Source organism: Mauremys reevesii, linkage group 11, assembly GCF_016161935.1.
Source record: "Mauremys reevesii isolate NIE-2019 linkage group 11, ASM1616193v1, whole genome shotgun sequence".
NCBI lineage: Eukaryota > Metazoa > Chordata > Testudines > Geoemydidae > Mauremys > Mauremys reevesii.
The window spans coordinates 48943812-48960788 of record NC_052633.1 but is presented as its reverse complement, the minus strand read 5'-3'; the positions used below and the strand labels follow the sequence as shown (position 1 = coordinate 48960788).

The following is a 16977-nucleotide window of genomic DNA, read 5'->3' as shown; positions in this document are numbered from 1 at the left end:
TTGTGCTCACCAAATTTGTTGAAAATGGCTTCCAGAGAAACTTGAAAACAGGTGCTGTTTTCATCGACCTACAGCAGTGTATGAGAAGGGGAGGGGGGAGAAGATGAGTGCTTGGAGACGACAGAGCAATGAGTTACCCCAGGGCTCTGTGCTTTCTCCAACCCTGTTTAACCTTTACATCAATGACTTGCCAATAACGGAGTCATGAACGTTCATTTACACAGATGACATCTGTTGCGGTACCCAGGCCCGGACATTTCACAAGATTGATGCCACCTTAAACCAGGACATGATAAAGTTAGGTGACTACTATAGAACTTGGCACCTCCAGCCAAGCATCATAAAAACAATCTCCAGTTTATTCCATCTTCATCACGCCAGTGCAACCCAAGAACTGACTGTTTATCTGAGTGGTCAGGTGAAGCATGAAGTATAACTAGCCTATCTAGGTGTGACCTTAGAACGCACACTAAGTTACCATGCCCACCTGAAGAAGACAGCAGCTAAAGTTAAGACGCGTAGCAATCTTCTTAGCATGGCTTTCAGTTCTGAGCAACATTGATCTTCCTAGTATCGGATGAGAGGTTGCCGCTGGCAAGTTACTGGAGAAAGTACGTGCCAACTCAAGCCTGCCACTGCACAATGACCTTCTTAAACCACCAGCTGCACGTTTGCTGTCACTTTGCCCATTCTGGTGAGAGGAATGGGTATCTGCTATAATCCCCAACCAGGCCCTCATCGCCGACCCCACAATCTTCCCGCCTGGTTTTGACCTGCCCCGTCGCCAGTGGTCCTTGTTGAGCAGGTTCTAGACCAGGCAAGGTCTCTCTGCAGCCAACTAGGATCTCTGGAGCCTTCGTGACAGCCTATTGTGCAGCTGCAGCACAGCACAGATGATGCACATTGTCAATGAATGCCTGCTGACTAGGTTCAGTGGTGGCCTAGAAGAACTGCACTACGCCACTGAAGATACCTATGCACATGCTCAATAAAATAAATAATTCCAGCATGTCACTTAGGACTTATCTACACTTAGAAGGCTGCAGAGGTGCAGCTTCACCAATGCAGCTGTGCTGCTTTAGTGCTTCAGTGGAGATGCTACCTACACGGATAGGAGAGCTTCTGTCGCTGGCATAGGCACTCCATCTTGCTGAGAGGAAGTAGCTATGTCAACAGGAGATGCCCTCCCATCAACATAGCGCTGCCTACACTGGGAGTTAGGGGTATAACTATGTCATTAAAGGGTGTGGATTTAGTAACACTGACATAACTGCTAGTGTAGGCCAAGGCTGAGTTAAACTTAGATAGCTGACACGGTCATTTTTGATTACACAAAAACTTGTGTTTATAATTTGCGAGTTAGTGACTCAGAAAGCTCTATGCAAGTCATCTTACAAAAATAATTAATGCTGTAATATTTATGCTATTTTCTAGTCATCAGTGTACACTAGACAGTAACCCTTGAGCTGTTCCTGCTTTGTGTCTCACTTTCATAGTGAATTAGATATAATTTGAACCCCATCATCAAAGGCCACAGTTTGGGTGTGTTGTCAATTATCTCTTTTTTTGTAAAGAGATCTTTTCATTTTATGTAATTTGTTAACTACACTAAACAAAGGTCAACAGAGCTAAACAACCATGTGGTTTACAGTGATCACAGATCTAATTTCCAACACTGCTGTATTCATTTTCCATATATTGCTTACAAACACCCATCTACTAATGAGTTCCCTAGCTAACATGAGATAAAAAGAAGCTGAAGTTGAAGGTTGTCGTTGGGATTGTTCTTTGGCTGTGCCTCTATAGATAATGAACAACTGCATAATAAAGGACACAGATGGGCCGCGTACTCAACATAATTAACACTCTGCTAAAATTTATTTCATGATGATCTGTTGTGTGATGTGATTCTTTTCCACAATAACTTCATAACAAAATTGAAAGGCCCTGGGATAAAAAGAAAACAGGTCATCAATCTAATTTATATACATGAGACATAGAAAGAAATTCACTGCGTATAAATAATATAGCTTACCTGAGTGGAAGATGTCTATGGTTGAAGATTTGTTGTGCAGCAGGACTTTTCAATATCCTACTTTCTTTCACGTTATTTTAATAAAAAGCAGAAATGACCATGAAAAGAATTAAACAAAACTGGCAGAATAATACTAGTATGATGCACTAAAGCATATCTGTTTGCATTATTATAATTAATTAATTTGAAAATGAAAGATATAGGTTTCCAGGAAAGACTGTTCATCAGCAAAACAGTGGATTAAGTAAGGCTTTGTCAAAAATTATATTCTGACAATTGGGTTGGTTTGTTTGTATCTTTCAAAGGCTTCATTTAACTTTTTCTCATTTTTGAGTGTTGTCCTTTGTTGCTGCCTAAACCAAGGATGTATGCTCATGTATGTGTATCTTCCCCAAAACAAATTAGCCATTCCTACTGTTCGTAATAATAAATAGGGTAAAATTGAAATTAAGAGTTGCAAAACACGTTGGTAGATTTAGAATGTAATTATGTTCGCAGATAACTGCAAATAAAAAAAAGTCAAATCAAACCATCCATGGGAATCAGTTACAATGACTGATATGAAAACGTAGCTGTTGAAAATATAGCCTGTTCCTTACACTCAGTTCTCCTTATTTCTCCTAAATCTCCTGATTAAAAAGTATATTATGGTAGAAAACTGATTTTATTTCAAATTTTCAGGTATGTGAATAGGCATGACATCAGGCATTGGGTTGACATTAGCAGCAAAACATTAGAGGAGGAACCCCATTTTTAAACACTTGATTATAACTTGTAACAGGAGCCAGTACACATGTTTTGAGATTAGCAAAGGCTCAGTACATAAAAGTGAATTACCATATAGAACCGTACAGTGCATAAAAGTGATTACAAAACAAAATTTAGCCATTGTTGAACAGATAACTATTTCCCCCACTTTTCTGGGTCCCAGAAAATTCTTTGCCTTACTGTGCCCAGCCCCCTGGCATACAACCTGAAAGTGTGGGGCCACTGCACCCATTAATTCTCCAGCCTGGGCTGTGTTTCTCTCAATGCTTTGCCAGTGACAAACAGCAAACTCCTCCAGGTGCTGTTATCACACAGCCACCGGCATAGAGAGACACAGCCAGCGAAGTTGCATGAATGCTTTCTAAGCCACTCATGAACTGTACAGAGGGAAATGCCAGCAAATTCGCCCCGGATTCCAGCCTTGCAACCCAAAAATGTACCCTCTTACACTGTTCAAGACCAAGCTCATTAATTAGTTTGCTGCTTCATAGAAAGATTTCTACAGAAATCTATCTTTCTACAGAAAGATAGATTATAAGTGGTAGGCATAAAGGTCGGAGATAGTTACCTAAGAAATAAAAAGTAAACACATTCTAAATCCTAAACTTTATCAGACTCATTACACTTTTCTCACCCCACTGGATGTTGCAGTCAGGTTACTGTTCTTAATACACAGGCTGAATTCCCTTCTCAGCCTGGGACCAATCTTAGCAGTTCGAAATCTCTGTCTTGCCAGTGTTCTTGCTGCCTTCAGAGTAGATGGGGGAAGTGATCTCATGATGCCACTGGCCCCTTTTTGTACTCTCAATTCATGGGCTTGGAAAAATACTGGCCCAGGCATGTCCTGGTGGGCTTTGCTGAGTCACAAATCCCCACTGTGTGGGGCTTGCATAACTGTCTCTTATTGAATTTTAAATCTCTTGTTTATAGTTCCCCTGCTGGTCAATGGCTGGTGATGGTTGTTTAACACCCACCTGGGTATGGGTCACCTCCTTTGTTGCCACTGGTGAGCTAGCTGTGGGTGTCTCCTAAACTCACAACATATTTCAATAATAACCATATAGCAAAATCTCATAACTCCATATATAATGATGATCTGTATTTTTTCACAGAACAATGAGTTTTAGAAGATCATAACCTTTTATATGATACCTTACAAGGCATTTGTTGTAAAAAAATAAAATAAATAAACATACACTAGTATTGGGGTTACAGGGCGTATTTTGAGGTACCATATGTCATGCTTACAAATAAACATGCTGACTGAATTGTGGCTAGTTTTCTTCCATGAACATGTAAGTGACCATGCTCTCTAGCAGCCTCGATTCAATTTTGCATCTTTTAGTTTTTGCCATGACTTGTGCTTCTCTTTTTATACTTCCTCTAATTGGTTTTCCATGCCTGGAATCTCTTTTGGCTCATATGTGGTCTTTGTTATAAAACATGCAGCTGCTAATAATTTCTCTACTTCTGTGCAAAAGCAGATGGAGTGGAACAAATTCTTAGTAGAATACTGTGGCTCTGAGCATTCTCATGCTCCAGGTACAGGGCTCCAGTTGAGATACTGAATGGACAGCGGTAACCCAGAAAAGGGACTGGATAACCAGTTCCAGGAGTGATTCCCCCTTTGTTGTTGCCCTACACAGCCCATGCTGCTAGTTGCTCACTATTTCACACTTTTCTCTCTGTGGCCTCACAGAAGGAAATTGCAGAATACATAGTAGAGAGTTAATGCTCTCAAAGTAAAGTAGGAGAGCTGAATCATAATAATCTATTAAGGATTGTGTGGATTTTGTAGTTGGATGAGCAGGGCAGGTGCATCAAGTATTCAGTGATAACAATGTTTGAAATTAAGTGAATATTAGAGCAAGTTCTGCAAAACTGGGATTATTTTTATGAATAATCTGGCCAAACATGCATTTCAGAAGTGTGCAGGTATTTACTTAAGTTCCTTCTGTGTGTGTGTGTGTGTGTGTGTGTGTGTTAGTTAATATAAATTCTGTGGAAAAAGACCAAGAATTTGCCAGTTTGGGGAGGAGGGGTGTTTAACTTTCTTTTTAATGCATTTCAAAATCTAACAGCGTTATATATCATGCTGGATATGCCAGTACATCAAAATATGTTATAAAAACATTATAGATATACAACTTCTTTAAGAAAAATATGTTTTTTTATCATTTGTGTGCAGTTGGTAGAATTTACATATGCAAAACCCATTACCTGTGCGGGCATATGCTCATCATGCCGATATACTCTCGCAAGTGACACACAAAGGGGAACGTGTTAAAAATATGGCCTGTAAAATGCTACATAGAAATAGTGATAACAATACTTAGCATTTATTTAGCATATTATATCTTCAAGATGCTTACAAATGTGAATTGATTAATCCTTGCATCTAGTAGTTAATGTAAGCATTTTTAGGCAATGTATTATCTTCATTTTACCTGTGGGGGATTTAAGACAAAGGGCGGTTAAATGACCTGCCACATTCTGTGTCAGTGCAAACCTGGGAGTTCTTGGCTCCCAAAGAAGGTTATGTTCCTTGGATGGCAAGATGACTAATCTGTGTCTAGTTCTGCATTGCAGATGGTCTGCTCTCTGAAAATATAAACAAAGTCTCTTTTATGCTGAGATGGGAGTAAACAAGAACTTTTAAACCCTCAAGATTTGGTACTATTCATTTAAACCCTGAAGAGGCAGCTTAATATTGTTACACTAATGTTTGTCACTTTCTAATTTCAAATCTAACTAATTGGCCATTAAACTACATTACTATTTTATCTACACATTTGGAAACAGAACAGTCACCACATAAACAGTCATTTTAACTGAAGTACACTGCTTTGAGGTCAATATAAAGCAATAATATAGGAATGATTGGCAGCATGAGTGATTTTTTTTTCTCACAGCGTGTTTCTGGACTTTTAAAATCCATGTATCCATTAATAGTCATGACCCAAACTCAGATTGCTATCTGCCCCTCTGGTAGCTGGTATTTGTGGGACAACAACGTTTAGTGCAGTTTGTTCTTTTGTTTAGTGTCCACTTCTGCAGCAGCTACATACTTCAGTTACAGAGTAAAACAGAAATGAGCAAAAACAACTAAGAACAAAACTCAGTCAAGTGCTAAACAAAATAAATGGGTCTTGTATTGTGCCTGAATTGCCTGCTAGATGGGTTGCCAAATTTAAATACATAACATAAGTGGAGAGGGAAGGAGCTATCTGCTCATTCCATACCCATTTCCAAAGGAGCTGTGGAATTGCTGCATGACTGTGTATGTGTAGCCCTATTATAGCTGTACTTAACTCCTGATGAATGACCAAATTTACTTTACTGATGTAAAGCCCAGCTATTTGGGGTCTATACAGGGCTCGGTTATGGATTATGCACTGTAGGCTTAGGGCCCAACATTGAGTCGTCATATGATAATTTTGTAACTTGCTGCGCTCAGGGGGGTGTTTTTTCACACCCCTGAGCGAGAAAGCTGTACTGGTACCAAGTTAGGTTCTGATCTGCAATCTTGTTTGCACATGACTCCCATTGGAGAAGAGCAGGCTGCAAAATTTGATAAATTGTTTTTATTCAAAAATGCTTGTGAAATTTGTTTTCTGTTCACTGATGAGCTATAGATTTAAATTTATTAAATGACAAAAGTAAAAATTCAATGAAAAACAGAACTGAGGTTGTTCTGATATTTTGTGACACACACACACACACACCTCCCACCCATTTTCTGACCAACTCTATATTGGAGACAACAGTAATTTTGATTCAAGAGAATTATTTGATTGGAGATATGCAAAATGTGCAGGTAAGTGTCAAAAAAGGCCTATGTAACAATGTTTCTGATACAGGAACATATCTCCAAAATAGCTAGTCAATGATTTCAGCGTTTAATTAGCACTGGTGTGTTAAATGCATGAAAAAAGCATAACGTGTTTATATGACATATTACAAATCAAGATTCTATACATTCAAAATCAAGTTAGATTTGATTTATGTAATTTTATTTCTTAATAATTTATCAAGGCTTTTGTTTCCTTTTTTGTTACAGGGATGACATGTCAAGCCCGAACTTCATATACCGAAGATGAAGTTCTCTGGGGTCACCGTTTTTTCCCTGTGATTTCCTTAGAGGAAGGATTTTTTAAAGTAGACTATTCCCAGTTCCATGCAACATTTGAAGTCCCTACTGCGCCCTACAGTGTGAAAGAACAGGAAGAAATGCTTCTTATATCTTCCCCTTTAATAGGACCAGCTGTAAGTAACAGTAAAGAAAGGAATAATTCTGTAGACTGTCTAGATGGTCTAGATGACATTAGTACAAAGATACCCTCAAAACTGCAGAAAATGACTGGAAGGGAAGACTTTCCCAAAAAACTACTAAGAATGAGTTCTACAACCTCTGAAAAGGCCTACAGCATCGGGGATTTACCTATGAAACTTCAGCGAATAAGCTCGGTTCCTGGCAACTCAGAAGAGAAACTGGTATCTAAAACTACAAAGATGATGTCAGATCCTATGAGTCAGTCTGTGGCTGATTTGCCACCAAAGCTTCAAAAATTGTCAGGAGGAGGAGCTAGAATGGAGGGGAAACTTCCACCCAAATTGAGGAAGATGAATTCTGATCGCTTTACATAACAAGAATAGACATTTAGATATTATTTAAAGTTTGAATTATTAGTCAATCCAATTTGGGCAGGAAAGCAAACTCTCTGAAGAGGGTATAATAGCTAAAAGGTGAAAGTTTCCTAAGCACTACATGCAAACTGGGACAGCAGTGTTCTTCCCAGATAATGATGTACTGTAAGTATAATGTTATGATAAAAGACCTGAAGTCCTGACTGAGGTAATAGGAGAGCAAATATTAATTGGCATGTAGTATCACAACAAGCATGCAATAATAGTGTGCAATTTTTGCATATAGTTTTCTGGCATGATTCTTACTATATTTATATTGTATATTCTGAAAATATGTAAAGGGGGGTGTTATTCTCCCCTATATTTCTTAAGGGTAAGTAGTAGGTAAAACATGAGTAGGAAACTTTCAGGGCAAGTTATAATTTCATTTAAAGTGTATTTATTTTTTCTGATGTAGATTGTGATGTTTTGTTCAAACAAAGTAGTTATGGTGCATGTTTTCTTTCTTAAAATAAGGCTATAAGCATTAGTCAATTCTGAACACCAAATTTCTTAGCCTTAAATTATTTGCCATTTTATAATTTGCTCTAATAATTTCTTTGTTTTTTTTCCCTGCCATTACAATGCTGGGAGAATTTAAAGTGTACTTCATAAGAGGTGTTAGCAAAAAATTGTACTATTTAGGGCTGGGCAAAATATCTCAGAGTTTGTGTTTTAAGTACAAAATTTAAAATAAAATCATGAGATCATTTTGTTTCATGACTAATAATATTAGTGTAACAAAACATTCAAAATGGGCACTTTGCTTGATTTCTGATGTAAGTAGTATCAGTCTGATAGGAAAATGTAAAATCGACTACTTAGACTTTCCGAGTGAAATTTTGTCCCAATTACATCAAAGGCAAAATACCGATTAGCTACAGTGGGGCTGGGTTTTCACCCTCCACATTTAGGACCCAGTCATGCAAACTGTTACTTGTGCATTAGTGGGACTACTCACTTGAGTAAGAGTCTGCAGGATCTTTTGCTTTAGTTTTCCAACCAAATTGGAATCTCACAATCAGAATTATTTTTTCTGAATTTTCAAAAATTGCTAAATCATTTACTGAAATGCCAAAAAATGTTAATGCGCTCTTATTGTCGACAAAGTCCATCTAGGCAACTTTCCCCTCTTTTAGGGGAATTTTTCCCTCTTGCTTTTTGAAGTGCAAGAGGTCAATTCTTCATAAATGTATTTTTGAACTTGTTTTATTTTTCATTTCACTTTGTTCTAAATTCTCTTGGCAGAGATGAGCCAGCCTGGTATGGCATAGTATAGGTACCGCCAACTCAGCCATGGGTCGGTAGCATTTTGGTACTGATCCTCTGCTTGGAGTTGTCCTAGTTCTTCCACTAAAAGTTGAACTTCTATATAGCGTACATCACAGCATATGGAAATACTCATTCGTTGATGCTATATCATTACTAGAAGTGTTGCTTTGGCACGGTATCTGCATCTGGTTTGGCATTTCAGGAATAGGTCTGGCTTTCGGGGTATCTTCAGGCAGTGAGTATGTCTATGTTGGCTCATCTCTATTCTGTTCATAAAAGGGTCAGTGTGATTAATTTGACCATAAATGTGTAGCTGGTGCACTTATGGAAACAGGGTCATTAAATAAGACAACAGCAAAAATAATAGTAATAATTATTAATCCTGATCTCAAAGCGTGGGATGTAATTTTTTTGTAATTATCCAAAAGTACGGTAGTACCACAGTGAACAGGAATCTTTTTACTTTCAGAACATACATTGTTATTTTGATAACTGTGTGGTGTTAACTGATTTCAAAGGGCTTTGGACCATCTTAAGTGAGAGAGTGCACATTTGTAGTACTGTATAAAGAAGTAATAATAATAGCAGATCTACCAATATCTGGAAAAAATAATTTTTTATTTTATTTTGTAATTGGTTGTAAGGAATGAAAAATAGGGAACCTACGTTGCTAGAAGTGTTGATCCAAACATAACAAATGATACTCAGCACTGTTCACCATCTGCCAATTGTGTACATATGGATTTCACATTTACTTACCGAGTTTTTCAGAGTTTATAATGATCTGTGATCTACATTGCATGCTTGTTAGACTTTTGGCTAAACTGTCAGCCCTTTGCACATTATTTGGGGTGTGTAGTAGTACCATGCTGTAAATGCCTGGTGAGCAAAATTGTGATGCGTTAAAAGATTAATTCTGACAGCTTCATTGTCCCTTTGGTGTTGATACTTTATGACAGGCATTCTTACAAAATACATTTGACATCTGTGCCATTCAAGTCTGAAAAAGTCCTGTCAAAGCAATTTTTGGCACCTCTTATTCCATTGTGTAAGTTTCTGCAGTGTGGAATTTTTTTTTTTTTAAATCTTACCCTTAAGATATTAACTTTTTAGCATTTGCTTTTGGGAAACTTTGGAGAAAGTTTGTGCAAGAATATCAAGCATATTTTAAAAAAGTAAATAAATTATGCTAGTGGAACCTGAATACAAATGGTATGAGAATTAGAACTGTTGATAAAGTGCAAGTGAACCACAAATTACTTAGGTTGTGTCTACATGACAAAGTTTGATTGGCGTGCAGCTGCAGACTTTTGAATACACTTGGGCACGCACACACTTGGGTGCTTGTGTTGGCGCTGTGCATACTCACCACAAGTGTAAAATGGGGTGCACCAGAGGTAGATATCCCAGTATTCCCCATGGCACCATCTGGTGCAATGCCTTGTGGGATATTTTTTACTGGGGCTTTGTGAAATACCAGGGATTTCTGGGAACTAGGGGTCAATTTTCCACCATGCCACTTTCTTCATCCTGTAGTGCTTGCCCCAATCCCATAATTTTTGCACCATTTTAAAAAACTTCCACAGTCCTGCAAACTGCTTTCCTGTCTCTACCATCTCTGGCAAAAGCCTGAACCCTGCACAGCTCCACACAATTCTCATGAGTGTTGCTAATACAAGGCGAACGATTCTCCTGTATTTGCAGAACTTGAATGAGTACTACTACAATTGCTCATGCAGTGAGGAAGATGCAGAGATGTTTAAGCACAATGACTGGATGCAGATAGACATAGCGGGGGCCGGGGGGGGGGAAGAGATCCAGAGCAGCTCCACATGGTGAATCTCTGTGTCTGGGCCTGAGAAACTAGTACTGATTGGTGGGATTGCATCGTAATGCAGGTTTAGGATGACGAACAGCGGCTGCAGAACTTTTGGATGCAAAAGGCCATGTTCTTGGATCTTTGTGGCAAGCTCACTCCAGCCCTCCAGTGCAGACACACCAAAATAAGAGCTGAATTGACAGTGGAGAAGCAAGTGACAATTTGGATTCTGGAAACTTGCAATACCAGATTGCTATCAATCACTGGCCAATCATGTTGCAGTTGGAAAATCCACAGGGGGAGCCACTGTCATCCAAATGTGTAAGGCCATTAAGTGTGTCCTGCTGCACAGGACTGTGACTTGGCAATGTGCAGGAAATAGTGGTTGGACTTTCAGCAATGGGGTTTCCAAACAGTGGTGGGGTGACAGACAGACAGATATACTTCTAAGTGTGGCTGATCCTGTGGTTTTCACAGGTCAGTGTATGTGTAGCTATGGCTCGCCTGGTTTTCCCCCAGTTGGCGTGGTAGCAGTAAAGATGTATACCATATTGCCACTTGTTACATGGGGGCGGGTGGGTATCAGACCACGGTGTTTTCCAAGGCCTGGAAAAGCTACTGAGTCTGAGGTCTCTGGGCATATAGGTCAATAATGCTCTGTAACATCTAAGTTTGTTTTCCGAGCAAACCCATCATGTCCTGATGCATTTCCCAGTATGCCTTTTTCTTCTCCTGCAGCAACCGCTTTCTCCATTCTTGGTCTTTCTCCATTGTCACGATCATATGTCTTCTCCAAGCCCTGTGTTTACAGTCTGAGTTTGTAGAGGATTGGAAGATCTTGCAGAACATATTCTCCCTAGTCCACTTCTTTCTCCTCCTGATCAGGATCAAATATTCAGCAGATCTGGAGGGGGCACCTCTGAAGACTACCAGGTCAGAGGTTGCTGATTAAAACAGACTGATATTGTATTAGATTTATACCCACAATGGAAAGGGAATGATAAGTCTAAAATCTCTCATACGTTATTTCCTGTAATAAGAAATGCTGGTTGTCACTTCAGTTTTGGAGCGACTCGCAACAGCACCACTCTGCAGCCCAAGCCATGGTGAGTGGGGTGTGGGGTTGTTCTTTTGCATGGAAGGTTTAAATGCTAGGTGCCCCTGGGTGTGGGTATAGGCAAAGTGCAGTGAATACTGGCAGTATTTTCACAGGCAGTGATAACTTTGGCTGATATCTCGGCACAGACAGCCCTACTGCCAATGGCATCCCAAAGCTACCTGGGCCCATATTTACTGCAATGGTGCCAGCCAAATGCAACACAGATTGTCATGGGAAAATCTCATAGCGGGGGTGAAGAAAAAAGGCTGTCATCCTTAGAAAGGTTTGGGAGAGGATCGCAGAGGTTCTCCATGGACATCCCTGTTCAAATTAACAAAATTCTCTGCATGACCCCCTGCCCAGCCCAGCAAACCAAAGAATAGAAAAGTGGATGCCAATTCTACCTCTGTTTGGTCTACCTCTGCCTGAGCACAGGGCACTAATCTGATGTGAATTGTGTAATCAGACTGCCATATTACTCTTTCTGAATTTATTCTCTACCATTTTTTTCTAACATTATACCAGTTTTTGTTCTCTACATTTGCTGATGAGATGGGCACCCTTTTTTAAATGGGGAAGAAGATCAAGATGGGAGGGAGATGAGATTACTGCCAATGAAAAGGGCGAAATGATTATAAAGAATAATGTCTGTACACACTTACTAACACTCCCTTCCTATCAGCCAGCTCATCTGCGTTTACATGGTGGGACTGGTTTGAGTCTGATGGAAATTCAGACTGCTTCTGGCTTGTGGCATGGTTTTTCCCCTTCTCCCTACAACAGGTCTGCAATTCAGGCTCCTCCAAAAAATCCACAGTAGAATGCAGGGTGCTGGCAGGGTCACAGCCACGTATGGCCTGCAGGTCATTCTAAAAATGGCAGGTCTACAAGTTAGCATCAGTTTTCTTGTTGCCTCCCTCCCCTTCTGGTATCCCTGGCAAAGTTACTTCATTTTCACACAGCACTGCTGGTCATCTCTGTTGTGCTGCAGTTTCAGTATCCCCTGTGCAATTTGCACATAGATGTCTATATTTCCACAGCTATTCCATAGATTTTACAGTCTCTTCTCCCCACAGGCCAAGGAGATCCAAGACTTCTTGTTTACTCCAGGTAGGAGCATGTCTAGTAGAATCTGTGTGCGGAGCCAGCATGGCCAGATGCACACAACAAAGGTAAGCTGGTAGGTGTGCTTGCCAAGGTAGGCAATCAGGAAGAGTCATTTCAGAATCACATTGGAGGTGATAATAGGGAGGTGGGATGGTTAAGGGATTCCAGTCTCTGTGACCATTGGCACTGGAGTTCAAAATTGTTACGGGGACATGCATATTCTGAGACAGTTGCCGGAGGACTGCTAGAGATGTAATTCAGTATTTACACTTGCACTGCATCAACCTTAGTAGGCCAACCGTGGCTCTCTGACAGTCAGGGAGGTGGTGCTGTGTGATGGGCACTTATGTTGGTAGGAGATAGGCTTTGGTTTAGACACGTGCACAACTAGGGTCAACACAAGTGGACTTAAGTTGACCTAACTTTGTAGTGTAGACCAGGCCTTAGTAATCTGAAGAAATCATGCTTTGAAATTGGAAAGTACTGTCCTTTTTATGTTATGTTTGATGCTGCAAAATATTTTGATAAATATTCAGTTATGATTAATTCAAAATACCTAATTTTTTATACAAAACATTCACCCTTCCCTGCTGGGAATAAGGCTGCTGAGTCCTGTGGCATGTACTGGAATATAATGTATGTTAAGACTAAAATATTGATAAGTGCAAACAAACATGAATAATAAATTAGTTTGTCATTTTTTTTTAAGAAACAGAAGTTATTCTGGGTTAATATTTAATTTCTGTTAGCATAGCCACTTCTCTCATTTCATCATTTTTGTTTTTGCCCAGCCCTAGTGCTTAAGCTAAAAAAGTATTTCTGTCTGACTGCACAGCAGGTCTGTGTTCTCTACTGCTGAATTTATGCTTGAATTATATTGTAAATTGTATATATTCAAATTAGAATAAACTAATTGCATTTTCTGGCATGCAATCTATAATTGTATAAATGTACAAGTTTTTTTGGATTATACAAAATTACAAACTCTTGTATTCGTTAATACTGCAAGCTCAGTTTTATCTAAAGCTATATTAAACTTTCAAAAATTGTTGGGTTTAAACGTCATAGTGTACTTGTCATTTATCAAATGTACCCTACCTATATTTTTTAACAAATGAATAAATATTCAGGGTTTTGATTTTTGTACAATTATTTAAATGATGAGGTGGTAGCCTTATGATTTGGCATATACTATACAAAAATGACAGGTCCACTTCAAATCAAGAAATGAGAACGGGACTTCAGGTGATTCAGTTTTTAAGCAACAGTGATCACAGCAAAGGACATTTCTGGGGGGGCTTTGGGCCTGATCCATCTCCTATTAAAGTTAGTGGAAAGACTTCAACTAACTTCAGTGGATATTGGATCATGTTAGCCAGCTGCGAAGAACTGATGGCCCATGACAGTATTAATTCCAGGCAGTCGTCCGTTTTCAGGAAACACTATGCTCAGTAGAAGTTATTGCTCGTAAATTGTATGATATTGCCTCCAGGTAATTTGACCTTCTGTACACACATGCATCCCTCTATGGCACCTCATATGAGTCAAGATCAAAATTAAGTTCTAAACATAGAACCAGCAACAGGCTGTCTTTGGCACAGATAGGTGTATCATGTCTCTTTAAGAGCATTATTAAAAGCTACTTCCTGTCCCCCACATGTGATGTAATTTTTAAGGTTCTTCTGGGAGGAAAACTCCTTTTCCCCAAGCCTGTGTTAGTAATAGGCCAAATACTCTTTGAAAGTTTTGGAAGTGGATTCCTGATATATATTCATATTCACTTTTCTTTAATACGCAGCCCTTCTTAATAAAGCTGTTTACTTAGGAAGATGCAGGATGCGGTTTCAGTTAACCTAGATATTGTTGATTAATACAGGTCCATTTCAAACAAAGTCTTTGAATGTCAGACATTTCGATAGTTCATTTTCTCTTCTGAGATGGATTTATATACCTACTAGTTTCTAGAATTCTTGTTTCATTTTAATAAAAATATTCTACGCTAATGAACCAAAACACCTCTTACCACTATTGTAATTGTTTAAAAAAAACAAAAAAACAAAAACCATCATTACTATATAATATGGTAGTGGGTTTTTTTTCCAAGTCATCTACATTTGCTGGTTCAGGAAAGAGAATTAGTTTTGATATGAAGGGATCTGTGAATCAGACTTTAGTTGCACTGTCATAAAACCTACCAAGCTGTTCCCTTACCATGCTACCCAAGCCAAAAATATCTTCCTAATGCAGCCTTGGATGTTGTTTACCTGCAGATGATTTGCCGTCCATTGCATCAGTATGGAGGGCCTTTATAAATAAAATTTTTCAGTTACAACATAGTTCAATTATTCTTAGTGAGCATACCCTAATGTTCAGAAACATCCTGCTGATATCATTCCCAGATGTTTTAACCTGGTAGTGCACAAATTCTCTTTTTGCAGGGATGAGAGCAGGAACCTAGTAAAATAGAAGTTTAGTGGACTTGATGATGTGGATGAGCCATCACAGAACATTCAGACAGAATGGAGCTGTCCAAAAGACTTTAAGCTTCACACTGCTATAAATGAGAATACATTTCATGCTATATGGGAAGGTATCATTGTTAGGTCCTGTATTTCTTTACATTAACTATCATCCCATCTGCACAAAAGTGGGGAGTTCTGCTTCTGTGGCCTACTCCCCTAACCCTGAAAAATCAGGCACAAGATGCCTCCAAAAATCAGTGGCCACTTTTGAAAATTTAAGCATTCTGAGCCTCAGTTCCCCAAAAGTACAATGGGACTAATAACACTTTCCTGCCTCACGGAGGAAGTTGTGGGGTCCTTGGGCACTACAGCCATTGGCACATGCAAGTAAATGGAATCATGTGGGTTAACTCCAAGTTTTCCTGTAGTCAGCAGTTTTGGGGGGAAACATGCCACATTTTGCAGTAACCCTGCATCCTCTAGCCATAGCCACTTTTTCCCTGTCAGATCTTGGCTGCTGGATATTTTGTGAAGAATTTATCTGTGAATTTTCTCCCTTTACAGGTGAGAGCAATATTTGTGGGCCATGGATTGATAGGGACGATTGTACTGAGGTACACTGTGGGAAGACTTAAACTTCTGTATTTAAGGCAGAGGCTGTTTCATCTTCACATTATTATGGGAAAAACCCAATCAAGGATTTATAGTCACAATGCTTTGCTTTGGAAAAAAACAAACATTGATGTTAATTTCATTTGTGTTTTCATCCCCTTGATGCTAGAAAATGCATGATCAAGAGAGAAATTGGAAACAGAACTTTCAGATCAGGTAGGATTATTTAAAGGGGAAAATTATTTCTGGTACATTTAGGCCTTGGGTCTGAATGAGGCTTTGTCTTAGAGTAAAAGTAATGTTTGTATAACCTTGTCTGGAGGGTAGGGGCATGGAAAATATGGGCAAACGTAATTTTGTAACGGAAAAAGAGCGAGAGAGTGGGTGAGAAATTTTGCATGACATTTATATACATCAAGAAGGGAATGGTAATTTTTCACTGGATGTCCATGAACATGAACTTGTTGGAAGAAAACTGACCTTCTCTCTGAATGTATAATCTAAGGGTAACATTCCAATTTCACTGCAGTCAATGGGAGTTTTGCAACTGGAAAGTGAAAATCGCACTGCAGGCACCTGTGTGTATCATTCGGTACCTTAATACCTTTAAAAAACTGGCCCATAGTCACCTTTTGAAAGTGGAACCTAGGCTCCTAAACCACTTAGGAGCTTTTGAAAATGTTACCCTGATTCAAATTACACTTGCAATAAATACTTTAGATAGGATTTTATATTTAATTAAAAGATGTAAATAGAACTTAAATGTTAAGACAAAAATTCTAACAACAAAATATAAACAGGCAAGTTTGGAGCTCAAAAATCTGATCTTTTTTGTTCTGCAAGATAAGAGTGAAAAGTTTCACTGTAAGGGAAATAGAGAATATACAGCAGTTTGGTATTATTACAGACATCACCTTATTAATCACCTGGTGTAAATCGATTGACTGTCATGATTTACCTTCACACTTTGAATGCAATCCATAACATTTCATTAATGGCCAAGTGCTCAATGACCTGAGAAATCGAGGTATCTGAAGATAATCTTTTTCATTTATAGAAAAATGTTTAATTTCCTTTCTCCATTTATAAATTAGTACAATACTTTGATTTTATATAC

At 38.9% G+C, this 16977-nt stretch overlaps 1 protein-coding gene and 1 long non-coding RNA gene across 2 annotated transcripts in view; one reads left to right on the top strand and one right to left on the bottom strand.

Moving 5' to 3' along the window:
• KCNJ3 (potassium inwardly rectifying channel subfamily J member 3) overlaps positions 1-8687 on the top strand; it is a 164358-nt gene extending 155671 nt beyond the window's left edge. Inside the window, exon 3 of the mRNA XM_039494956.1 lies at positions 6864-8687. Within this exon, the coding sequence (XP_039350890.1) occupies positions 6864-7450 (587 nt within the window). The 3' untranslated portion in view covers positions 7451-8687. The remainder of the gene's footprint in view (positions 1-6863) is intronic.
• Positions 1-16977, bottom strand: part of LOC120374771 — a 185613-nt gene that overhangs the window by 46929 nt on the left and 121707 nt on the right. The window lies entirely within an intron of this gene.